General features: G+C 41.3%; 1 protein-coding gene across 3 annotated transcripts in view; it reads left to right on the top strand.

Annotated features, from left to right (window-relative positions):
- The window catches only part of LOC137570813 (T-box transcription factor T-like), a 37,893-nt gene extending 19,543 nt beyond the window's left edge, over nt 1-18,350 (top strand). Inside the window, exons 3-8 of one of the 3 annotated variants that reach the window (XM_068279519.1) lie at nt 1,093-1,227; nt 4,413-4,474; nt 7,529-7,590; nt 9,435-9,611; nt 14,694-14,826; nt 17,908-18,350. In XM_068279519.1, coding sequence (XP_068135620.1) covers nt 1,093-1,227; nt 4,413-4,474; nt 7,529-7,590; nt 9,435-9,611; nt 14,694-14,826; nt 17,908-18,169 — 831 coding nt within the window. In that variant the 3' untranslated portion in view covers nt 18,170-18,350. Of the gene's footprint in view, nt 1-1,092; nt 1,228-4,412; nt 4,475-7,528; nt 7,595-9,434; nt 9,612-14,693; nt 14,827-17,907 lie in introns of all 3 variants that reach the window. The other 2 variants (XM_068279520.1, XM_068279521.1) reach the window with 2 other exon arrangements.
- The last annotated feature ends 428 nt before the right edge of the window (nt 18,351-18,778 follow it).

Here is an 18,778-nt window from a genome sequence, read left to right as displayed (position 1 = left end):
TTAAAGCCACTGAGAAAAGCATAAAAGTCTTTTTAGATTTGTCAGTTGCCACAAAGTCATTGACCACTTTAAGTAGGGCTGTTTCTGTTGACTGACTAAGGGCAAATGCCCAATTAGAGGTAAAATGGTGGCGAGGTGACACTGATCTTGGTAACAATGTACAGTAAATGTGCACCTTCAAATTCTGTCACCCGTCAGGATCAGGACTTGATCCATCAGGGGACAGTTGGGTGCTGCAAGCCTTCAGGTTACTGGCACACTCTAATGCTATACAGAGGGGAGAAGGGCCAAATATATGGCACATGATGGAGCAGGTGGGGTGAGTAGGAGAACAATGCCCTCAGCCAGCACTTGGCCAAGTCGATCCACTAGGTGCATCACTTGCCAACGCATAGAAGGTGATTAAGGATACTTTACTCATGCTGGTTTCTCGGCAGAGAGGACCTTAACTGGCAGCCTTGGTCAAAAATCATCTAACGTGTATAAGGCTTTACACTTTTATGCATTTTCTTGAGTGGTGTTGCTGATTAAGCCTACAACAAGGGGAAATTATTCGGGAAGAGGTCACATTTTTGCCAAAGTCAATTTCACATCACAATTTGACTTAATATTTTTGAGAAACTATAATGAACTTTTGCAAGACAAAACACATTTTCTGACCTCAGTGCATTTGACTTCAGTGCATTTGGTGAAAACGAGTTTTTGCATGCATGCCCCCAAATTTTTGCTCATATATCCATTTGTGCTAAAAAGTGTTTTCTCATACCCCTAGACCTAATGCATTTGGTGAAAATATGTTTTCTCATGTCCATGTATTTTCTAGAGCCTCATCAGTGCAAAATTGTGCTTTTCGTCTCCTTCTATTTTTTGTGAATATTCTAATCTGTACGAAAAAATGTGACCATATTCGCTCATCACTAGAAATTATCAGCTTTTGCTAACATTTTTCTTTTTAAAGTTAATGCCATAGAATTAGTTTTTCAAACCTTTAAGGAAATTAAATACAGCTCTTTAAAAAAAATTATAACAATAAACAAATGCAATTTACATTGTACTGAAGACTGATTCTTCAAATTTTCTTTCATTTTTCAGATCATGTTGAACTCTCTACATAAATATGAACCCAGAATTCATATAGTACGTGTTGGTGGTACACAAAAAATGATCACGAGTCACTCCTTCCCAGAAACACAATTTATAGCTGTCACTGCGTACCAGAATGAGGAGGTAAACATCATACTGCTCCTATTCTTTATTCTATGCTCTGTTATGAATGTGGCTGTGTTGGTCTTTGTTGGTTTCATAGAGGGGTTTCTATTATGTACCAACACGAAACTGCATCCAATATTACATTTTTATTCAGAAACCAAAGATCATAGACCATAAAATGGGAAACATGTTTTAATAGGATAAAACCTGAAAAACCTATATCAGACTTTCTTGTACTTAAATTACAATCCACTTACTTGAGTAGCAAATATGACTTTGTCATAGAAAACATTTTGTCCTTAGTGTTTTCTCTTTTGGGAGACTGTCAGCAGCAAGGTATGCCATTACTCAGCCCGTTTCCATTTTGACTTTAGTAGTTTATGAGAAGCTGTGCCTGTAAATCCTCACCTGTGTATGAAAATTCACATGTAAGTGCCGGTCTCTCAGTACACAAAGCAAAACAGAAATGCCTCCATAACATTATTTCTGTAGACAGGAGCAACTTTTATTACAGCTCTCTATTCATTTCCAGCAATTTTTGAAAACTTCATGGCTGTGTGTGACTGACTGTAAATATAAAGCATATTACTGTATTTATGGTAGTATGTGAGTTTGCCACTACTGTATATTTATTATTTTGCAAATGATGAAGTTCAAAGAAATGCCACACAGACCCATATATGGAATATAAGTGATACGAAGAGTGAGGTTATATATTAAATACACCTCTCTCTCTCTCTCTCTCTCTCTCTCTCTCTCTCTCTCTCTCTCTCTCTCTCTCTCTCTCTCTCTCTTCGATATTGTGTTCCAAAGGGGAGCAGCAGAAACTTAATATATGTCTTATTTCAAAGTACATTGTACAATTATCTGGGTCTTACTTGTCTTCCTAAAAGTAAAAATAGTAAATACCCCTCTTATGAATATTCTAAATGCAATTGGTTTAGTCGGTCTCTGGCTAAAGTTCGGAGTTTGAAGAGTCATGGAATTGTCCATGTGGGAGGGGATTTAACTAAAGGAGTAGTGCAGTGAAGACACAGGCGCCTTTATCCAATTCACTTTTCTCCCACGTTTTCTCCTAAGAGACAATTTTTCTTCTTCCAAATACCCCCCCCCCCCCCCCAGCTGCTCTGTGCCCGCAACATTTCCAAACAATTGGTAGGACTCTTTGGGCCTGATTCACAAAGCGGTGCAAACTTTTTCGCGGACTTTTGCGCGCGCAATTTGCCGCTATTAGCGCGAATCGCGGCAAATTGCGCACGCAAAAGTCGGCGATCGCGCGAATCGCGGCAAATTGCGCGCGCAAAAGTCCGCAAAAAAGTTTGCACCTCTTTGTGAATCAGGCCTTTTATATCATATTATATCAGTCTTTAATCTCCTTGGATGCAGGCACGAGAGGCCAGCAAGAAGCTGCGCTTGCATGTTTTTATGTGGTTAATAAAGGTATTATAGTCTATTCATAACTTACAGTGGGTTGCAAAAGTATTCGGCCCCCTTAAAGTTTTCCACATTTTGTCATATTACTGCCACAAACACGCATCAATTTGACTGGAATTCCACGTGAAAGACCAATACAAAGTGGTGTACATGTGAGAAGTGGATCGAAAATCATATGTGATTCCAAACATTTGTTACAAATAAATAACTGCAAAGTGGGGTGTGCGTAATTACTCAGCCCCGAGTCAATACTTTGTAGAACCACCTTTTGCTGCAATTACAGCTGCCAGTCTTTTAGGGTATGTCTCTACCAGCTTTGCACATCTAGAGACTGAAATCTTTGCCCATTCTTCTTTGCAAAACAGCTCCAGCTCAGTCAGATTAGATGGACAGCGTTTGTGAACAGCAGTTTTCTGATCTTGCCACAGATTCTCGATTGGATTAAGATCTGGACTTTGACTGGGCCATTCTAACACATGGATATGTTTTGTTTTAAACCATTCCATTGTTGCCCTGGCTTTATGTTTAGGGTCATTGTCCTGCTGGAAGGTGAACCTCCGCCCCAGTCTCAAGTCTTTTGCAGTCTCCAAGAGGTTTTCTTCCAAGATTGCCCTGTATTTGGCTCCATCCATCTTCCCATCAACTCTGACCAGCTTCCCTGTCCCTGCTGAAGAGAATCACCCCCCGAGCATGATGCTGCCACCACCATATTTGACAGTGGGGATGGTGTGTTCAGAGTGATGTGCAGTGTTCGTTTTCTGCCACACATAGCGCTTTGCATTTTGTCCAAAAAGTTCCATTTTGGTCTCATATGACCAGAGCACCTTCTTCCACATGGTTGCTGTGTCCCCCACATGGCTTGTGGCAAACTGCAAACGGAACTTCTTATGGTTTTTGTTAACAATGCCTTTCTTCTTGCCACTCTTCCATAAAGGCCAACTTTGTACAGTGCATGACTAATAGTTGTCCTATGGACAGAGTCTCCCACCTGAGCTGTAGATCTCTGCAGCTCGTTCAGAGTCACCATGGGCCTCTTGACTGCATTTGTGATCAGCGCTCTCCTTGTTCAGCCTGTGAGTTTAGGTGGATGGCCTTGTCTTGGTAGGTTTACAGTTGTGCCATACTCCTTCCATTTCTGAATGATCGCTTGAACAGTGCTCCTTGGGATGTTCAAGGCTTTGGAAATCTTTTTGTAGCCTAAGCCTGCTTCAAATTTCTCAATAACTTGATCCCTGACCTGTCTTGGACCTGTCTTGTGTGTTCTTTGGACTTCACGGTGTTGTTGCTCCCAATATTCTCTCAGACAACCTCTAAGGCCCTCACAGAGCAGCTGTATTTGTACTGACATTAGATTACACACAGGTGCACTCTATTTAGTCATTAGCACTCATCAGGCAATGTCTATAGGCAACTGACTGCACTCAGATCAAAGGGGGCCAAATAATTATGCACACACCACTTTGCAGTTATTTATTTGTAAAAAATGTTTGGAATCATGTATGATTTTCATTCCACTTCTCATGTGTACACCACTTTGTGTTGGTCTTTCATGTGGAATTCCAATAAAATTGATTCATGTTTGTGGAAGTAATATGACAAAATGTGGAAAACTTCAAGGGGGCCGAATACTTTTGCAATCCACTGTATATCTGTTTTTCAAGAACAATATATGAGTGCAAAAATAAATATTTTGTAGTATAAATAGTTTGAATTGATATAAGTAGGCTCTTTAAGATATAAAAGATATATTTTTGTGTTCTTTTTTCCAGATTACTGCTCTTAAGATTAAACACAATCCATTTGCTAAAGCCTTCCTTGATGCCAAAGAAAGGTAAAATATCATATAACCTTAAAGACCACGATCACAAAAAAATGTTAAAAGATAAAATACATGTGTACACGTCCAAATAAAAAGTACGTTTCTTCCAGAGTAAAATAAGCCATAAATTACTTTTGTCCTATGTTGCTGTAACTTACAGTAAGTATATGAAATCTGACAGAACTGGTTTTGGACTAGTCCATTTCTTCATGGGGAATCTCAGCATGGCCTTTATTCTTTATAAAGACAATCCCTGAAAAGGATTCATACAAAGATGCTGGCCAGCCTCCCTGCTCACTGCACACTGATTTGGCAATGGGACAGAGCAACTGCCATTCATAAAATGCTTTTCAAAATAGAGAAAACTGTGATTATGCCCCATGAAGAGATGGACTAGTCCAAAACCTGTCGGTTCTGTCATATTTATACTACTTACTGTAAGGGTCAGCAACATAGGAGAAAAGTAATTTATGGCTCATTTTACTAATGTACTTCTTATTTCTACTTGTACTCATGCATTTTAAATTTTACAATTCTTGCGATAGTGGTCCTTTAAGTTTCAAAGGATGTGTATTTCTTTGTCTGCGTTTCTATATGTAGAGATGGGAGGCTCATTCCCTAAGATCCTCCAAGCTGGAGAACACTGGATTGAACATGAGTGATTCCGCAAATCTCACATGCATATATCAAAAGTGATAGTTACCAGGTAGTCTTTCACTACAACTCTTGCCTGGGACGTATCACATTACAGAGGTGCTGAAAGGTTACCAGCCTGTGCTATGGCCATCATTTGCATTCTTTTGCAGCAAGACTTTTTTTTAATGGATTCCTATGAATTTCTATGAAGGGCTGCCTATGTTGCACAGCAGAAAAATAGTAGTGCTCTAAAGTCCAATTTGACCCAAAACTGTAGTTGTTAATTTCTGGAAGCAGATACATTGTTTAGTGTAAACTATATGTTAAGTTCCCTTTGGGAACTACATTTTTAAATTGAAAGGTATGCATTACAGCAGTGATTTCCTTCACCCATAAATCCAACCATACAGATTTCAGACCTCTGCATTGGCTGTTTTCTTTTTCAGAAAGTGGGGTCTTGAAATTACTGTACTCTTCCTGTGAACTAGAAGTCTATGACAGGCTGTGCCAGTGTAGTGAGTGTCACAAGCTCCTGTCCATATCGTGTGCAGAAAGTGGAAAGTGAACTGTGCAACTAAAGTAAGAAATGTGTGAGCTTTGTCATTGTTTCTGCTACTCTTTGCCATCCTGCCCACTGCTGGGAGTCTGGCCTCTTTTATTCTTACTATTTTGAGAATCATATGGTTACTCCTGACTGACCTACCCACAAGCTGAACCTACGAAGGAGCAGACGTAATTGGACTGCAGCTCCACATAGATTTGACTCATGAGAAAGGCATTTTGTGTACAATAGAGAATGGATGTTAGCTGCAGGGAATGTATTTGAAAATCTTGCCTGTATTGTTTGCATAAACAAGAAGTTTTGAATCAGGATGATACCATTTGTTTGCATAAAGAATGAAGGCTTTGCAAGGCACTAATGCAACCTCTTTCTCTAAATATCAGCACTGACATGAGGGACATTTTCAGTTAGATGATGGGCAATAAAATGAATTCCCAGCTATGAGAAAATCACTGGCAGTTAACTGGCGAGTCTCTTTAAAGTTGGCAAGCCGAATTGTCCATAGCAAATATAGGGGTTGATGCACATAAGTGCGGTAATATTGCTGTACATAGACAGTACACGGAAATATTACCATTACTACTGGCAGCGTGTACTGCAAGTTATGCTATTAGTGCAACCCGCGGTACTCAAGTAGCAGTACCGTTGATTCAGTAACGTGCATTTCTAATGATCATTACTGTTAGTAATGCTTGTTACCGTAGCAACCCTTGTGCTACTCGAGTACAGCGGGTCATGCTAATGGCATAATCTCACAGTATGCGCTGCCGTTAGTCATGGTAATATTGTCGCACGCTGTCTGTGCATGGCAATATTACTGCACTTTTGAGCATCAACCCTCTAGAACTGTAAGTCTATTATCTTTAAAGTTATTTCAACTTATTTCAACGTATACTTAACTATTTACTAAGCCAGGAAGCCAGAACCAATTGCTAGCTTCCTGGTTTCATTACATTGTTTATCATTTTTGGTGCCAAGTATATGCTAACATCTTTAGGGCCGGTTCGGCTAAGTCCATCTGCCAGAGGCTCATTTAATCAATGCTGACCCTTTCTGCTAATGAGCAGAACAAAGCGTTTGGCATTAGTTCCAGACATTTAATTACTACATTGTGTTTTGAGCCCCTAGGGGGACACAGAACCCTAAAAGCAGCTGACAGAAGATGCTACACGCAGCATCTCAGAAAACTCTTTCTGCCATTCATCTCAATATGGGAATTCAGAGCCAGATTTGTAATTTTTACTGCCCAAGGCCCACTACCACTAGCTACTCTAAGGATTGACAGTATCCTAAACTTCCCCCCTAACACAGCAGGAATTAGACTGTAAGCTCCTTTGAGGACAGTTAGAGACGTGATGGCAGGGATAACATTATAAGCCTCCCTGAGGACAGTAAGTGACATGATGGCAGGGATTTGGTTGTGAACTTCATGGTGAGCAGCGCATTGGGTGAGTGACAGGCAGCTCAGAGATCACGGTAATTGACTGTTCACGGCCCCCTCATCCCCCGAGTACCAGATCTGGCTGTAGGTAGCCACCCACCCCTATGTGCAAACATCAGGAATAGTCTGTTTTGGTGCTCACCCGACTGCTACGAATAATTAGCAGGTCAACTGTTGCTGCCGGCCTGCTGCCCACAGCCCACCCCTTGCTTTCCTTGTGACTTAGGCCTTGGCCTTTGTGGCCTTGTCTGAAATGCGGCCATGTGTGGGATGTAGTGGTTTCTGGCGGTAAACGCCTTGCAGTCGCATGTCTGAACCGGGCCTTATCCATTTGTGAGTGATGTAGAATATAACAACTAAAGTGAAGGATTTATTGTTTTTAACAATATCAGCCCTGAATTAAAATGTTGTATTTTGTGTCTGGCAGGACTGACCATAAAGACTTCATGGATGACGTAGAGAACAGCCAGCAGACAGGGTACTCACAATGTAAGTTGTCACACTTTGGAAGACAACAAACTTGTACCCCTTTTTATTATCATTTAAAAATTTCAACACTCACAAAAATATACCTGATGATTTATCTATTTGTAGCTCAGATATACAGTGGGGTACGAAAGTTTGAGCTACCTTGTTAATCGTCATGATTTTCCTGTATAAATCATTGTTTGTTATGATAAAAAATGTCAGTTAAATATATCATAAGGGGGAAGGCACACAGTGATATTTGAGTGAAAGTAAAATTAAGTTTATTGGATTTACAGAAAGTGTGCAATAATTGTTTAAACAAAATTAAGCAGGTGCATACATTTGGGCACTGTTGTCATTTTATTGATTCCAAAACCTTTAGAACTAATTATTGGAACTCAAATTGGCTTGGTAAACTCAGTGACCCCTGACCTACATACACAGGGAAATCCAATTACCGTAGGAGTATTTGCTGTGCATACCAATAATGGGTGTAACAATCATCCCCTGCGACCCCCATCACTTCGGAGGGGCCTGGGGGCTTTGAGGGCCCATTCTTCCTCCCTCTCCCCACCCACAAGTGCACCTCATAACCAAGAAAAGAACTTTCCGTTCCCTCACAAAAGCTGCCCCCGCCACCTCGTAGCGCACGGAGTGAGTGTACATTTATCTGCTTACAAGTGGTACAGGTCTCCTCCATACATCACAGCTGAACACCTTCTGCGGCCATTCAGCAGCTCCTGATCACATGACCAATGCAAGTCACATGATCTGGAGCCGACAAATAGCTGCAGAAGGCGTTTCTCTGCGAATTATGAAGGAGACCCGCGGCACCTATAAACATACATCCGCTCCCTGCGCTACTCTGCATGGTGGGAGGAGGTGGTTGGGGGACAGCTTTTGTGAGTAAACGGGGATTTTTGTTAAACATATACATAGACTTTTTTTTGCTCATTGGCTGCATATGCGGGGAAGGGGGTGGGGGCGAGTATTGGCCCATGCTTTCTTTTTTGCAGGGGGGCCCCAATCAGTAGAGTTACGCCCTAATATAATGTACCTATGTACCTCTAGACACTGCTCTATGCTGCTGGCTTTGCACTTAATTTCTTTGTTGCATTCACACCAAAGCATAGGTGAAAAAGTACTGTCTACATTACTCTGAGTCATTTCTTAGTTGCAGGTGGCTTTAAAGTAATTCTATTGATAAGGTGTGAAAATATCACCTAGGAGAATACTTGGGAGACAAAACATAAAACATTTATACCTTGGCAGACTCAAATGGCAAGAGCTGCAGCCACAAGGGTGCATTCTATAGGGAGTAGCAGCTTCAAGGAGTCTTGCTCAAGGTCTCCTCACTGCATAGGTGCTGGCTTACTGAACAGGAAGATTCAAACCCTGGTCTCCTGTGTCAGCGACAGAGTCCTTTACTAGTACACTACCAGCCACTAATTTACAAACGTAAGTACATGTCTACATTGCTTCGGTCTGTTCTACAATGCTTTGATAAGTAGTGTTAGAATTCAGGATATTGAATTCAGAAACCCAAATTATGCCAAGCTTCGCAATTCAGCCCCGATCGAGTGAGCGGAGTCATGGGAAGTTCCCATGACTAGGGTATGCTTCCTCCTTCACCTTGGATAGGAAGAAGCATCAGAGTCACGTGAAGAACCCCATGAAGTGCAAGTAACTCCCCATGACTCTGTCCACATGCTCGGGTGCTGAAGTGCAGTGTTCAGGATGATTCAGGTTTCCGAATTCAATATCCCAAATTCGAACACCAACACTACTAATGAGACAATCCTCATCCAATAAATGAATTTATACACACATCTGTAACTGAAAAACTGTTTTCTTTCTTTTTAAAGTGGGCAGTTGGCTGATCCCTGGGTCCAACGCTTTGTGTTCTCCAGCAAATCATCATTCTCAGTTTGGGACTCCTATATCCCTTCCTTCCTCGCATGGCTGTGAAAGATTTATTCCACTAAGAAATCACAGAGCGTCACCCTACCCGAGCCCATATGGCACCAGAAACCATTCCCCATGTAAGTAGTATTAGTTCTGAAAAGCACATCAAATATTGCTAAATGCAAGAGCTATGATTATAGTTCAGATCTAAAGCTAAGGATCTACTTATACCAATTTCTGAGGTGGCTCATAACAGGCTTAGAGAGTGGCTACTGTCTATACTGTGCAGTGCATTTAGCTAATGGTAAACGTAACTGCTTGCATTATATTAAGTAAAATGTTATGTATAAACTTCAATAAAACATATAGGGGTTGATTAACTAAAGGAAAAACGCAAGTAATCTCCTGTTACTCTCGCAATTTCCGCTTTAAATGTAATGCGCTGCACGCTATTAGCCACGTAGCGCGCGCATACACAGGATCGCACACTATGCTGCGGGTAGTGCAGCATAGCAAACGCTATTACCTTAAAGTGACACTGAAGTGAAGAAAAAAACGTATGATATAATGAATTGTTTGTACAGTACGGATAGTTAAACATTAGTAGCAAAGAAAATAGTCTCATATTTTAATTTTTAGATATATAGCTTTTTTTTTATAACATTCCATAATTCTCTAATATTTGCAATTACAAGCCACACTCTGTATTTTAAACCGTAACACAAGCAGAGCTAATGACCTTTTCAACTTCCCAGGAGTACAAATGTTATCTAAATCTGTCTCTGACTGTTAATGTATAAATGTTTTAGAAAGCAACATCCTATAGACCAAATAGGTGGAGCTCAGATAAGCTCTTTTGTATAGATAAAAACTAAAGTTTTTTAATTCTTCATGTGCTGAAAGCAATATCTGTGCTGCTAATGTTCTATTTCTTAGCTGTACTACACATACAAATCATTATATCATTAGTTTATTTTCACTTCAGTTTCCCTTTAAAGAGAATCTGAAGCCTTCCAAAATACCTGTTTTTATGCTGCAGGCTTCTTCATCATTATAATCCGAGCTGATTAGCTGCGTGGATGCGGCAAAATGAGGTCTTAATCCCCCCGAAATCCCCGGGGAAGATTTGGCGGAGCTTTGGGCAGTAGCTCTGCCTCTACTCACATCAATCTGCGCTGATCGCTGCCTCTCCCAGTCCGCCTCAGTCTTCTTTCACTGAGAGGGGCAGGGAGAGCCAGTGATCAGCGCAGATTGACTGCACTGGAGGCAGAGCTGCAGCTCGAAGCTCTGCCTCCCCTGGGCTGCAGAATCCACGGCCTGAAAAATCGTGGAATTTTAGTATAAAGCCCACGTTCTGCTGCGTTCCCTGCGGCAAATCAGCTTGGGTTATATTGATGAAGAAGGGAGCACTCTTCTCCTCCCATTTTGAGCCTCTTTTGGATCCAATTACTATAAAGGACGTGATCCCCAGTGCGGGGATCACATCCTTTATAGTGATTGGACGCGAAGGAGCTCAGGGCGGGAGCAGAGGTGCACTCCTTATTTGCTGGAAAGAGGCTTAACGTAATAGCGTTCGCTATGCTGCACTAACCGCAGCATAGTGTGCACTCCTGTATATGTGCGTTCTATGCAGCTAATAGCGCGCGTCTCTTGCAGCCCATTACATTTAAAGAGTAACTGTCAGGCTGCAAAAGCTAATTTAAACCTCTATTCTCCTATGTTAAACAGTTTAGAAGGAAGCCAAAAAGGCAATACTGAAGTTAAAAATCTCTCTTACTTTGATTTTTGCTGAATAGCAAGCCTCTTTATTCCCAAGCTCCTAAGGAGGCCGGCAGGCCGCATAACAGATACTGCAAAGCATGCTGGGGCTGCTTCTTCTTCCTACTGTACTCCCTTGGTCCTCCCCTTCATTTCCCTATCCCGTCCTAAGGCTGCTTTCACAGTGAGAAGTTACAGGCTCATGTTACAGCAGCTTGTATCTTGCAGCCCAGCTCACAGCACTGAAAAATCAATGTGCTGTTAACAGGGCACATGTTCCGTTAGAGTATACTGCAGGAGTCCGCTATTGTTCCTAGCCACATGGCTAATTAATATTAGCTGCACAGTAGTGTTGTCCAGATCATGAACCATTAGGATCTTTGATCCTGATCTTTTTTGTCGAGTCATCAGGAAGCAGGGTAATGGAGGATATTACATCACAATTGGCTTCATACAAGACAGTCAAACATGGAACCTGCCATGAGCTGGCAGGAGCATCAATCTCTGCAAATACTTTATAAAAATTCTGTGAAATCCAAACGTGGACAGTGAAATGCATATGTAATGTAAGTACAGCCAATATTTAGCTACTGATATATGGCCTGGTGCACACCAAAACCCGCTAGCAGATCCGCAAAATGCTAGCAGATTTTGAAACGTTTTTTCTTCTTTTTCTGTAGCGTTTCAGCTAGCGTTTTGCGGTTTTGTGTAGCGGTTTTGGTGTAGTAGATTTTATATATTGCAGAAAACAAAGCAAGCGCTCACCAATATGGGCTGCAACTGATTGACTCATCTACCAGGCTAGCAGCACCCATTGTGCTATCCTGTTTTGCATGGCAAGTATTTAGATTAGTTTTGCATATGTTTTGCATCTGTCTGATTGCTGAGTGTGTATTTGAGCTATTTAAGCGGTGCATATGAGGTGATGAGTCATTCAGTTGCAGCCCATATTGGTGAGCGCTTGCTTTGTTTTCTGCTGTCTGTATTGAATGTAAGTTACACATTTTAGCATAGCTGCTGCCAGGGTAAAGACATTTGCTTTTAACTTAGGTCAGTTTAGTGTTAGGACATCTGCTCTGGAGATTTACCTCAACGTTGGTGCAGATGTCCAGTATATTATATTTTTGCATGCAAAACTATGATGGAAGCTAAAATTTCTCCATAAACCAGTATTGCATTGTTTGGATGCGGGCGTACATTTTAGTCCAGGGGGGGCGGTGTGCGCCACAGCGATTAACCATTCAATTGTACAGTATTGGGTCAGGGATGCGCAGCCTTCTACCTATATTTTGTTTCCACAGTTCTGTAACTACCAGGCTAGCAGCACCCATTGTGCTATCCTGTTTTGCATGGCAAGTATTTAGTTTAGTTTTGCATATGTTTTGCATCTGTCTGATTGCTGAGTGTGTATTTGAGCTATTTAAGCGGTGCATATGAGGTGATGAGTCATTCAGTTGCAGCCCATATTGGTGAGCGCTTGCTTTGTTTTCTGCTGTCTGTATTGAATGTAAGTTACACATTTTAGCATAGCTGCTGCCAGGGTAAAGACATTTGCTTTTAACTTAGGTCAGTTTAGTGTTAGGACATCTGCTCTGGAGATTTACCTCAACGTTGGTGCAGATGTCCAGTATATTATATTTTTGCATGCAAAACTATGATGGAAGCTAAAATTTCTCCATAAACCAGTATTGCATTGTTTGGATGCGGGCGTACATTTTAGTCCAGGGGGGGCGGTGTGCGCCACAGCGATTAACCATTCAATTGTACAGTATTGGGTCAGGGATGCGCAGCCTTCTACCTAGATTTTATATATTGTTACAGTAAAGCTGTTACTGAACAGCTTCTGTAACAAAAACGCCGGCAAAACCGCTCTGAACAGGCGTTTTTCAGAGCGGTTTGCGTTTTTCCTATACTTAACATTGAGGCAGAAACGCATCCGAAATCCAAAAAATGCCTCACCCCGGGAGGATTCGTTTCTGCAAAACGCCTCCTGCTCTGGTGTGCACCACCCCATTGAGATACATTGACCAAGCGGATCCGCAGCCGCAAGCGGCTGCAGAAACGCTGAAAAAGCCGCTCGGTGTGCAGCAGCCCTCAGTGTTTTTTTTCTCTGAGACCCTATACCTAACAGCTCCTCTTTAAAGCACACTGTGGAAATAGCACTAATAATATGAGATTACTTGCGCTGTTTCCTTTAGTGAATCAACCCCAAAGTGTATTTTTGTATATTATACCTTTATGCATTTTTTAAACTACACAATTAGTTTTTGGTATTATAGCATGCAGCTAAAAACAAACTAATCAGAGGGCTATCATTACATCCCCTGTTTTCTGTCTGAAGCATTATTGATGGAAGAAAACAGAGGGGATGAAAGACGATCATATATACACAATGCTTTTTCTACGTACGTTACAACACATTCCTTATTTGAATAGCTGACATACGAAATCAGCTAGTGTCTAACACCGAACAGTACTTTGCTAAAAATATGCCCCATGTGTTGGCTGTTCAGATGAATTGACGGCATCCAGGTACATACTTCCAAATGTTTTAAGATAATAGAGAGATACCTTTTAGACAAGCCCCACCCACACCTGGCATCCTTTAAGACATGCCCTCACCACTCCTGGTAAAAGAGGGTGTGTGCCTGTGAAACAGATAATACACCCCTCCATTTCTAGAAATGGATACCCACAGCAGAGACAGTGCGGCCTGTGTAATGGAGAGGGTGACATAGCACCAGCACCCCCCTCCCCTTTACTCTAAAAGCTCTCTCACCACTGCTGCTGGCCACGTGGGGCTTTTCCCCGTATCTCTGTGGCTGGTGGTTTGTCCAGCAATACCAGTGAGAGTCTGTGGTGCTATCAGATCACCACAAAGTAAGAGAAATCAGATAAGCACCCGTTCTGGCTAATGTGAATAGGGATCTCTTGAGACCCTGTACGCATTGGTCCAAAGTGTGTAAATGTTAGTGTCAGTAAAAATGAAAAATGCTTTGTAATATTTCAATCTGAATTTTTCAGGAACCCCATTTTAATCAGCAGCCTTGACTGGAGTCTCTGCAGGGAGGTCTACTCTCTTCAAGCTGCCCAATTAACAGGCTCACACCAGCTCCTCCTCTATGTATACGTTCAGCCAGCCATGCTGCAGAGTACACCAACATGTATATATATAGAGGAGGAGTCAGAGGGAGCCTGTTAGTTGGGCAAAAGTAGTTAAAGAAGACAAACTTGTTAGTTGGGCAAAAGTAGTTAAAGAAGACAAACTTTCCTGCAAATACTCCTCAATGGATAGAGGACTTCAAAGGTTATTATGTTCCATTAGCAAAAATAAAGTTATACTTAAAGGGGATTCCCCTATCTGTGTTAAACAGAAATGGGGATCCTCAGAAAAACTCCTTATGCAAGCATCTATGTAGAGAACCTTATTTTAACCTTGTTATACTATGATCTTTTTGCAGCAAGCTACACAGAGAATTCATCTACATGCCTTCCCCTATTCCAATCAAATGAACAATGGTCCAGTTTACAGATGCAAACACAGAGTGGAATGCTGCCAGTAAACCACGCCAATGTCACGCCATCCACTTCTTGGTACGTATTATCACTAATACAACTACCTGCTGATTTGTATCATAGTTGTTACAAACGGCATTGGATAACATCACAGTAGATGTAATAAGTCACAGTGACAGCAACAAAGTCCCTAGTATGACACGGGCTTTATTTTTACTGGTTCTGGCTATGTTCATTCATTAGGTGTGTTGCTATGGAAACTCAATTTTCAGTATTTTTGTTTGGCAAATCACCTCTTGGAGGCAGTGAATGACTTCTTTCTTTACATCATTAACATGTTACAAGTTTTTATTTACCTCACTTACCAGATAGTTACTACAAACTTTGAGCTGCTGTTAGGGCTGCGGCACTCCAGAGCGGTTCATGAGTGTTTTAAAAAACGCTAGCAGTTTCAAAACCGCTTGGGTAATGTATTTCAATGGGCTGGTGCACGCCAGAGCAGTTCGGTTTTTCCACGAACGCAAACTCGGGGCGGGCTGCGGCATTTTTTAGATTTCTGATGCGTTTCTGTTAAAGTATAGGAAAGTGGAAAACCGCTCTGAAGAAAAGGCTAGATCAGAGCGGCTTTCCAAGCGTTTTTGTTACAGAAGCTGTCCAGTAACAGCTTTACTGTAACAATATATGAAATCTGCTACACAAAAACACTCCAAAAACGCTAGGCATGTTTAGAAAACCTCTCTAAACATGGCTAGAATTGCTCTGAAAATCTGCTTCAAAAACCTCTAGTAGTAGCGTAAAAAATACTATTACCACTGACAGAAAATACTGCTTTTTTGAAAATGTGGGGCTTCGCTCCTTTTCACACACAAGATGGCTATACTGCACCTGCACAATAGCACAAATCTGCTTGTGGACGAGCAGCTTCAGCTTACTGTGCAAACCCGGTCTAATTGCACCTATGCTCATACACGGCGGGGAGTGAGGCCAGGAGAACATAGCTGACAAGCTCCTGAAGCAGTTTGAGGTTTATGAATGCCCAGACAAATGTGCACAAAGTTGCTTTCTGGTGAGCAGAGGAAGTACTACAGTCCAGATGCACAATGCCACTAGCAGAGGAAGTACAACAGTCTAGGCATGCGATTCCACCAGCAGGTGAGAAAAGGTGAACCAGGACTCCCAACCAGTGGAGTGACTAAGGAGCTTGGGGCCCCGGTGTGAGTATTTTACATGGGGCCCCAAGTATTCCATTGATATGGAGCCCCAAAACCTACTGTTGACAGCTGCAGTGTTAGGTGTAATAAGAAAATAGCTTGGTAAGGATTACCACCATTTATTGCACATGTAGAGGAGAGGTGTTCATTATCAGCATAGCACCAACAAAAGGCCAATAAGATGGATAAATGAGGGCCCCTACTGGGCCCCTCCGGTTGCAACCTCTTTGTCCCTTATTGCTACGCCACTGCTCCCAACAATGCATTCTATTTTCGTACAATCAATAAATCATTAACCACTTAGGGCCCTTTTCCACTATGAAATGCGATCGCGATCGCGATTCCAATCGCGATCGCAATCGCGTTTCAATTTCCACCATGCGATTGCAATTGCGATTGAGCTACTATACTCATTATAGTCCAGCTCAATCGCATACAAAACGCGGCAGGACGACGATTGCGCTTTGACCAAAATCGCATCGCAATCGGATCGCACTAATGGAAATTGCTGCTGCAGTTTCCATTAGTTTAATGTACCTTGCGATTTTCGATCAGAAGCAAATCGCAAATCGCAGGCTAGTGGAAAAAGGCCCTTAAGCCCAACTGGACGAGATTTCTCGTCCAGTTGGGCTGCGCGCACTCCCGCGGGTCGCGCGCGCGCGCCCGCGGGCCCCCCCGTGCGCGCCCCCGCTGCTGCCCGCTAGCCCACCGATCAGTGAAAGGGATTATAAATCCCTTTCGCTGATCGGACCCCCCCGGAGAAAAGCCGACAGCATCTCTTCAGATGCTGCGGCTTTTCTGAGCTCTGGGCTCCTTTCTTCTGCCTGGGAGCGAGATCGATCGCTCCCAGGACTTTTTGATTCTGGCCATCTTGTGGCCAAATAGCTAATTGCACCTAAAATAAAAATTTTACAAGTAAACATATAAATATATTAAAAAAAAAACCCTGTTTACCTCCCACACCAAAAAATACCCACATACAAGTTTAAATTTAAAAAAAAACAAAAATTACAATAATAAAAAAAAAAAAACATAAATAGTTACCTAAGGGTCTGAACTTTTTAAATATGCATGTCAAAGGAGTATATCAATATGATTTAATAAATTATGGGCTTCTAAACAGTGATGGACGCAAAACGGAAAAAATGCACCTTTCTTTCCAAATAAAATATTGTCGCCATACATTGTGATAGAGATATAATTTTAACGGTGAAATACCCGGGGCATATGGGCAAATACAATACGTGAGTTTTAATTATGGAGGCATGTATTATTTTAAAACTATAATGGCTGAAAACTGAGAAATAATGAATTTTTTCCATTTTTTTCTTATTCTTCCTGTTAAAATACATTTACAGTAAAGTGGCTCTTAGCAAAATATACCACCCACAGAAAGCCTAATTGGTGGCGGAAAAAACAAGATATAGATCAATTAATTGTGATGAGTAGTGATAAAGTTATTGGCAAATGAATGGGGGGTGAAAGTTGCTCGGATGTAAAAAAATTTCAACCCTTCGGGCTTAAGGAGAGACTTCATCAAGGGTGTGAATCATAGTAATATGTGAGTTCACTTGCCAAATTTAATTCCATAATATCTATGTTAGGGTTGTGAAAAGGGTGCACAGTTGTGGATTGTTTCCATTACCTGAACCAATCAACTTGCACAGAAAAAATATTGCCAGTGCAGACTATACTGAATTAAAGTCCTATGCTACCCACCTAGTGTCAGAGTGGAGAATAATCTAGCACATGATATAGTATTATAATTATACTAGTATACTGTATTTACAGGTTCTATTTTCTATATCAATGGCACAAAATGATGATCTGGATCCAATTTACTCATACAGCAGTTTATTTTTATATATTTTACTGTTTTTAGAGCAAAACATTGTTCCACCAACTAGTTATGACAATGTGAGATGATGTATTCATTTATGTTTTGCAGTCAGTACCCAAGTTTGTGGTCTGTGAGTACTAACACTACCATTGCACCATTGTCACAAGCCGGAGGCATCTCTAATGGTCTAGGATCTCAGTACCTAAGAAGCTCCAGTGCTCATTTTACACCTTATAATCAGATTGTTCCTCCTACTTTTATGGGATCTCCTTTGTATGAAGGTGGAAGCACAGACCTAGAAGACACTCAGTATGATGCCTCAACACATGACAGACTGGCATTATCATGGTCATCACCTCCCTCAATGTGAAGGGCTAAGGAAAGAAAGCCAAGGACTACCTTTCAAGGATGACTGTAACTGTATTCACTTTAAGAACACATTATGAATTACTCTGTGGACTGTCAACATTTATGGTAATATTTTCATGGACTGTATTAAGGTGTCATGCAAATTTGTATTGCAGTGTGCACATTCAAATATATATGCAGTGCTTGGCAACTTAAAGCATATGGAAATATGACATATAGCTTTCAAAATGTCCATTAAGTGTTTTAGCAAACCCTCTTATTTTTAAATTATTTAGCACAGCCTGTTATTAATACAATAATAAACTCTGCTTACAGTTAAAAAATGATCTAAGCATTTAAAGAAAATGTAATGCATTATATAAGTAGCACGGTGGCATAATGGTTAACTCCCTTGTCTTGCAGCACTGGGTCCCTGGTTCATATCCCAGCCAGGAAACTATCTACACAGAGTTTGTATGTTTTTCCCATGTCTGCGTGGATTTTCTCCAGGCACCCTGGTTACCTCCCTCCCACATATCAAATATGCATTGCAAGGATTCATGGGAAATATACTGCCATAAACTGGTAGCTCGGTGTGTCACAACCTGCTGCCAATCACTCAATCATTCCT

The sequence above is a fragment of the Hyperolius riggenbachi genome, chromosome 4, assembly GCF_040937935.1.
Source record: "Hyperolius riggenbachi isolate aHypRig1 chromosome 4, aHypRig1.pri, whole genome shotgun sequence".
Lineage (NCBI taxonomy): Eukaryota > Metazoa > Chordata > Amphibia > Anura > Hyperoliidae > Hyperolius > Hyperolius riggenbachi.
This window is presented reverse-complemented; position numbering and strand designations above follow the sequence as displayed.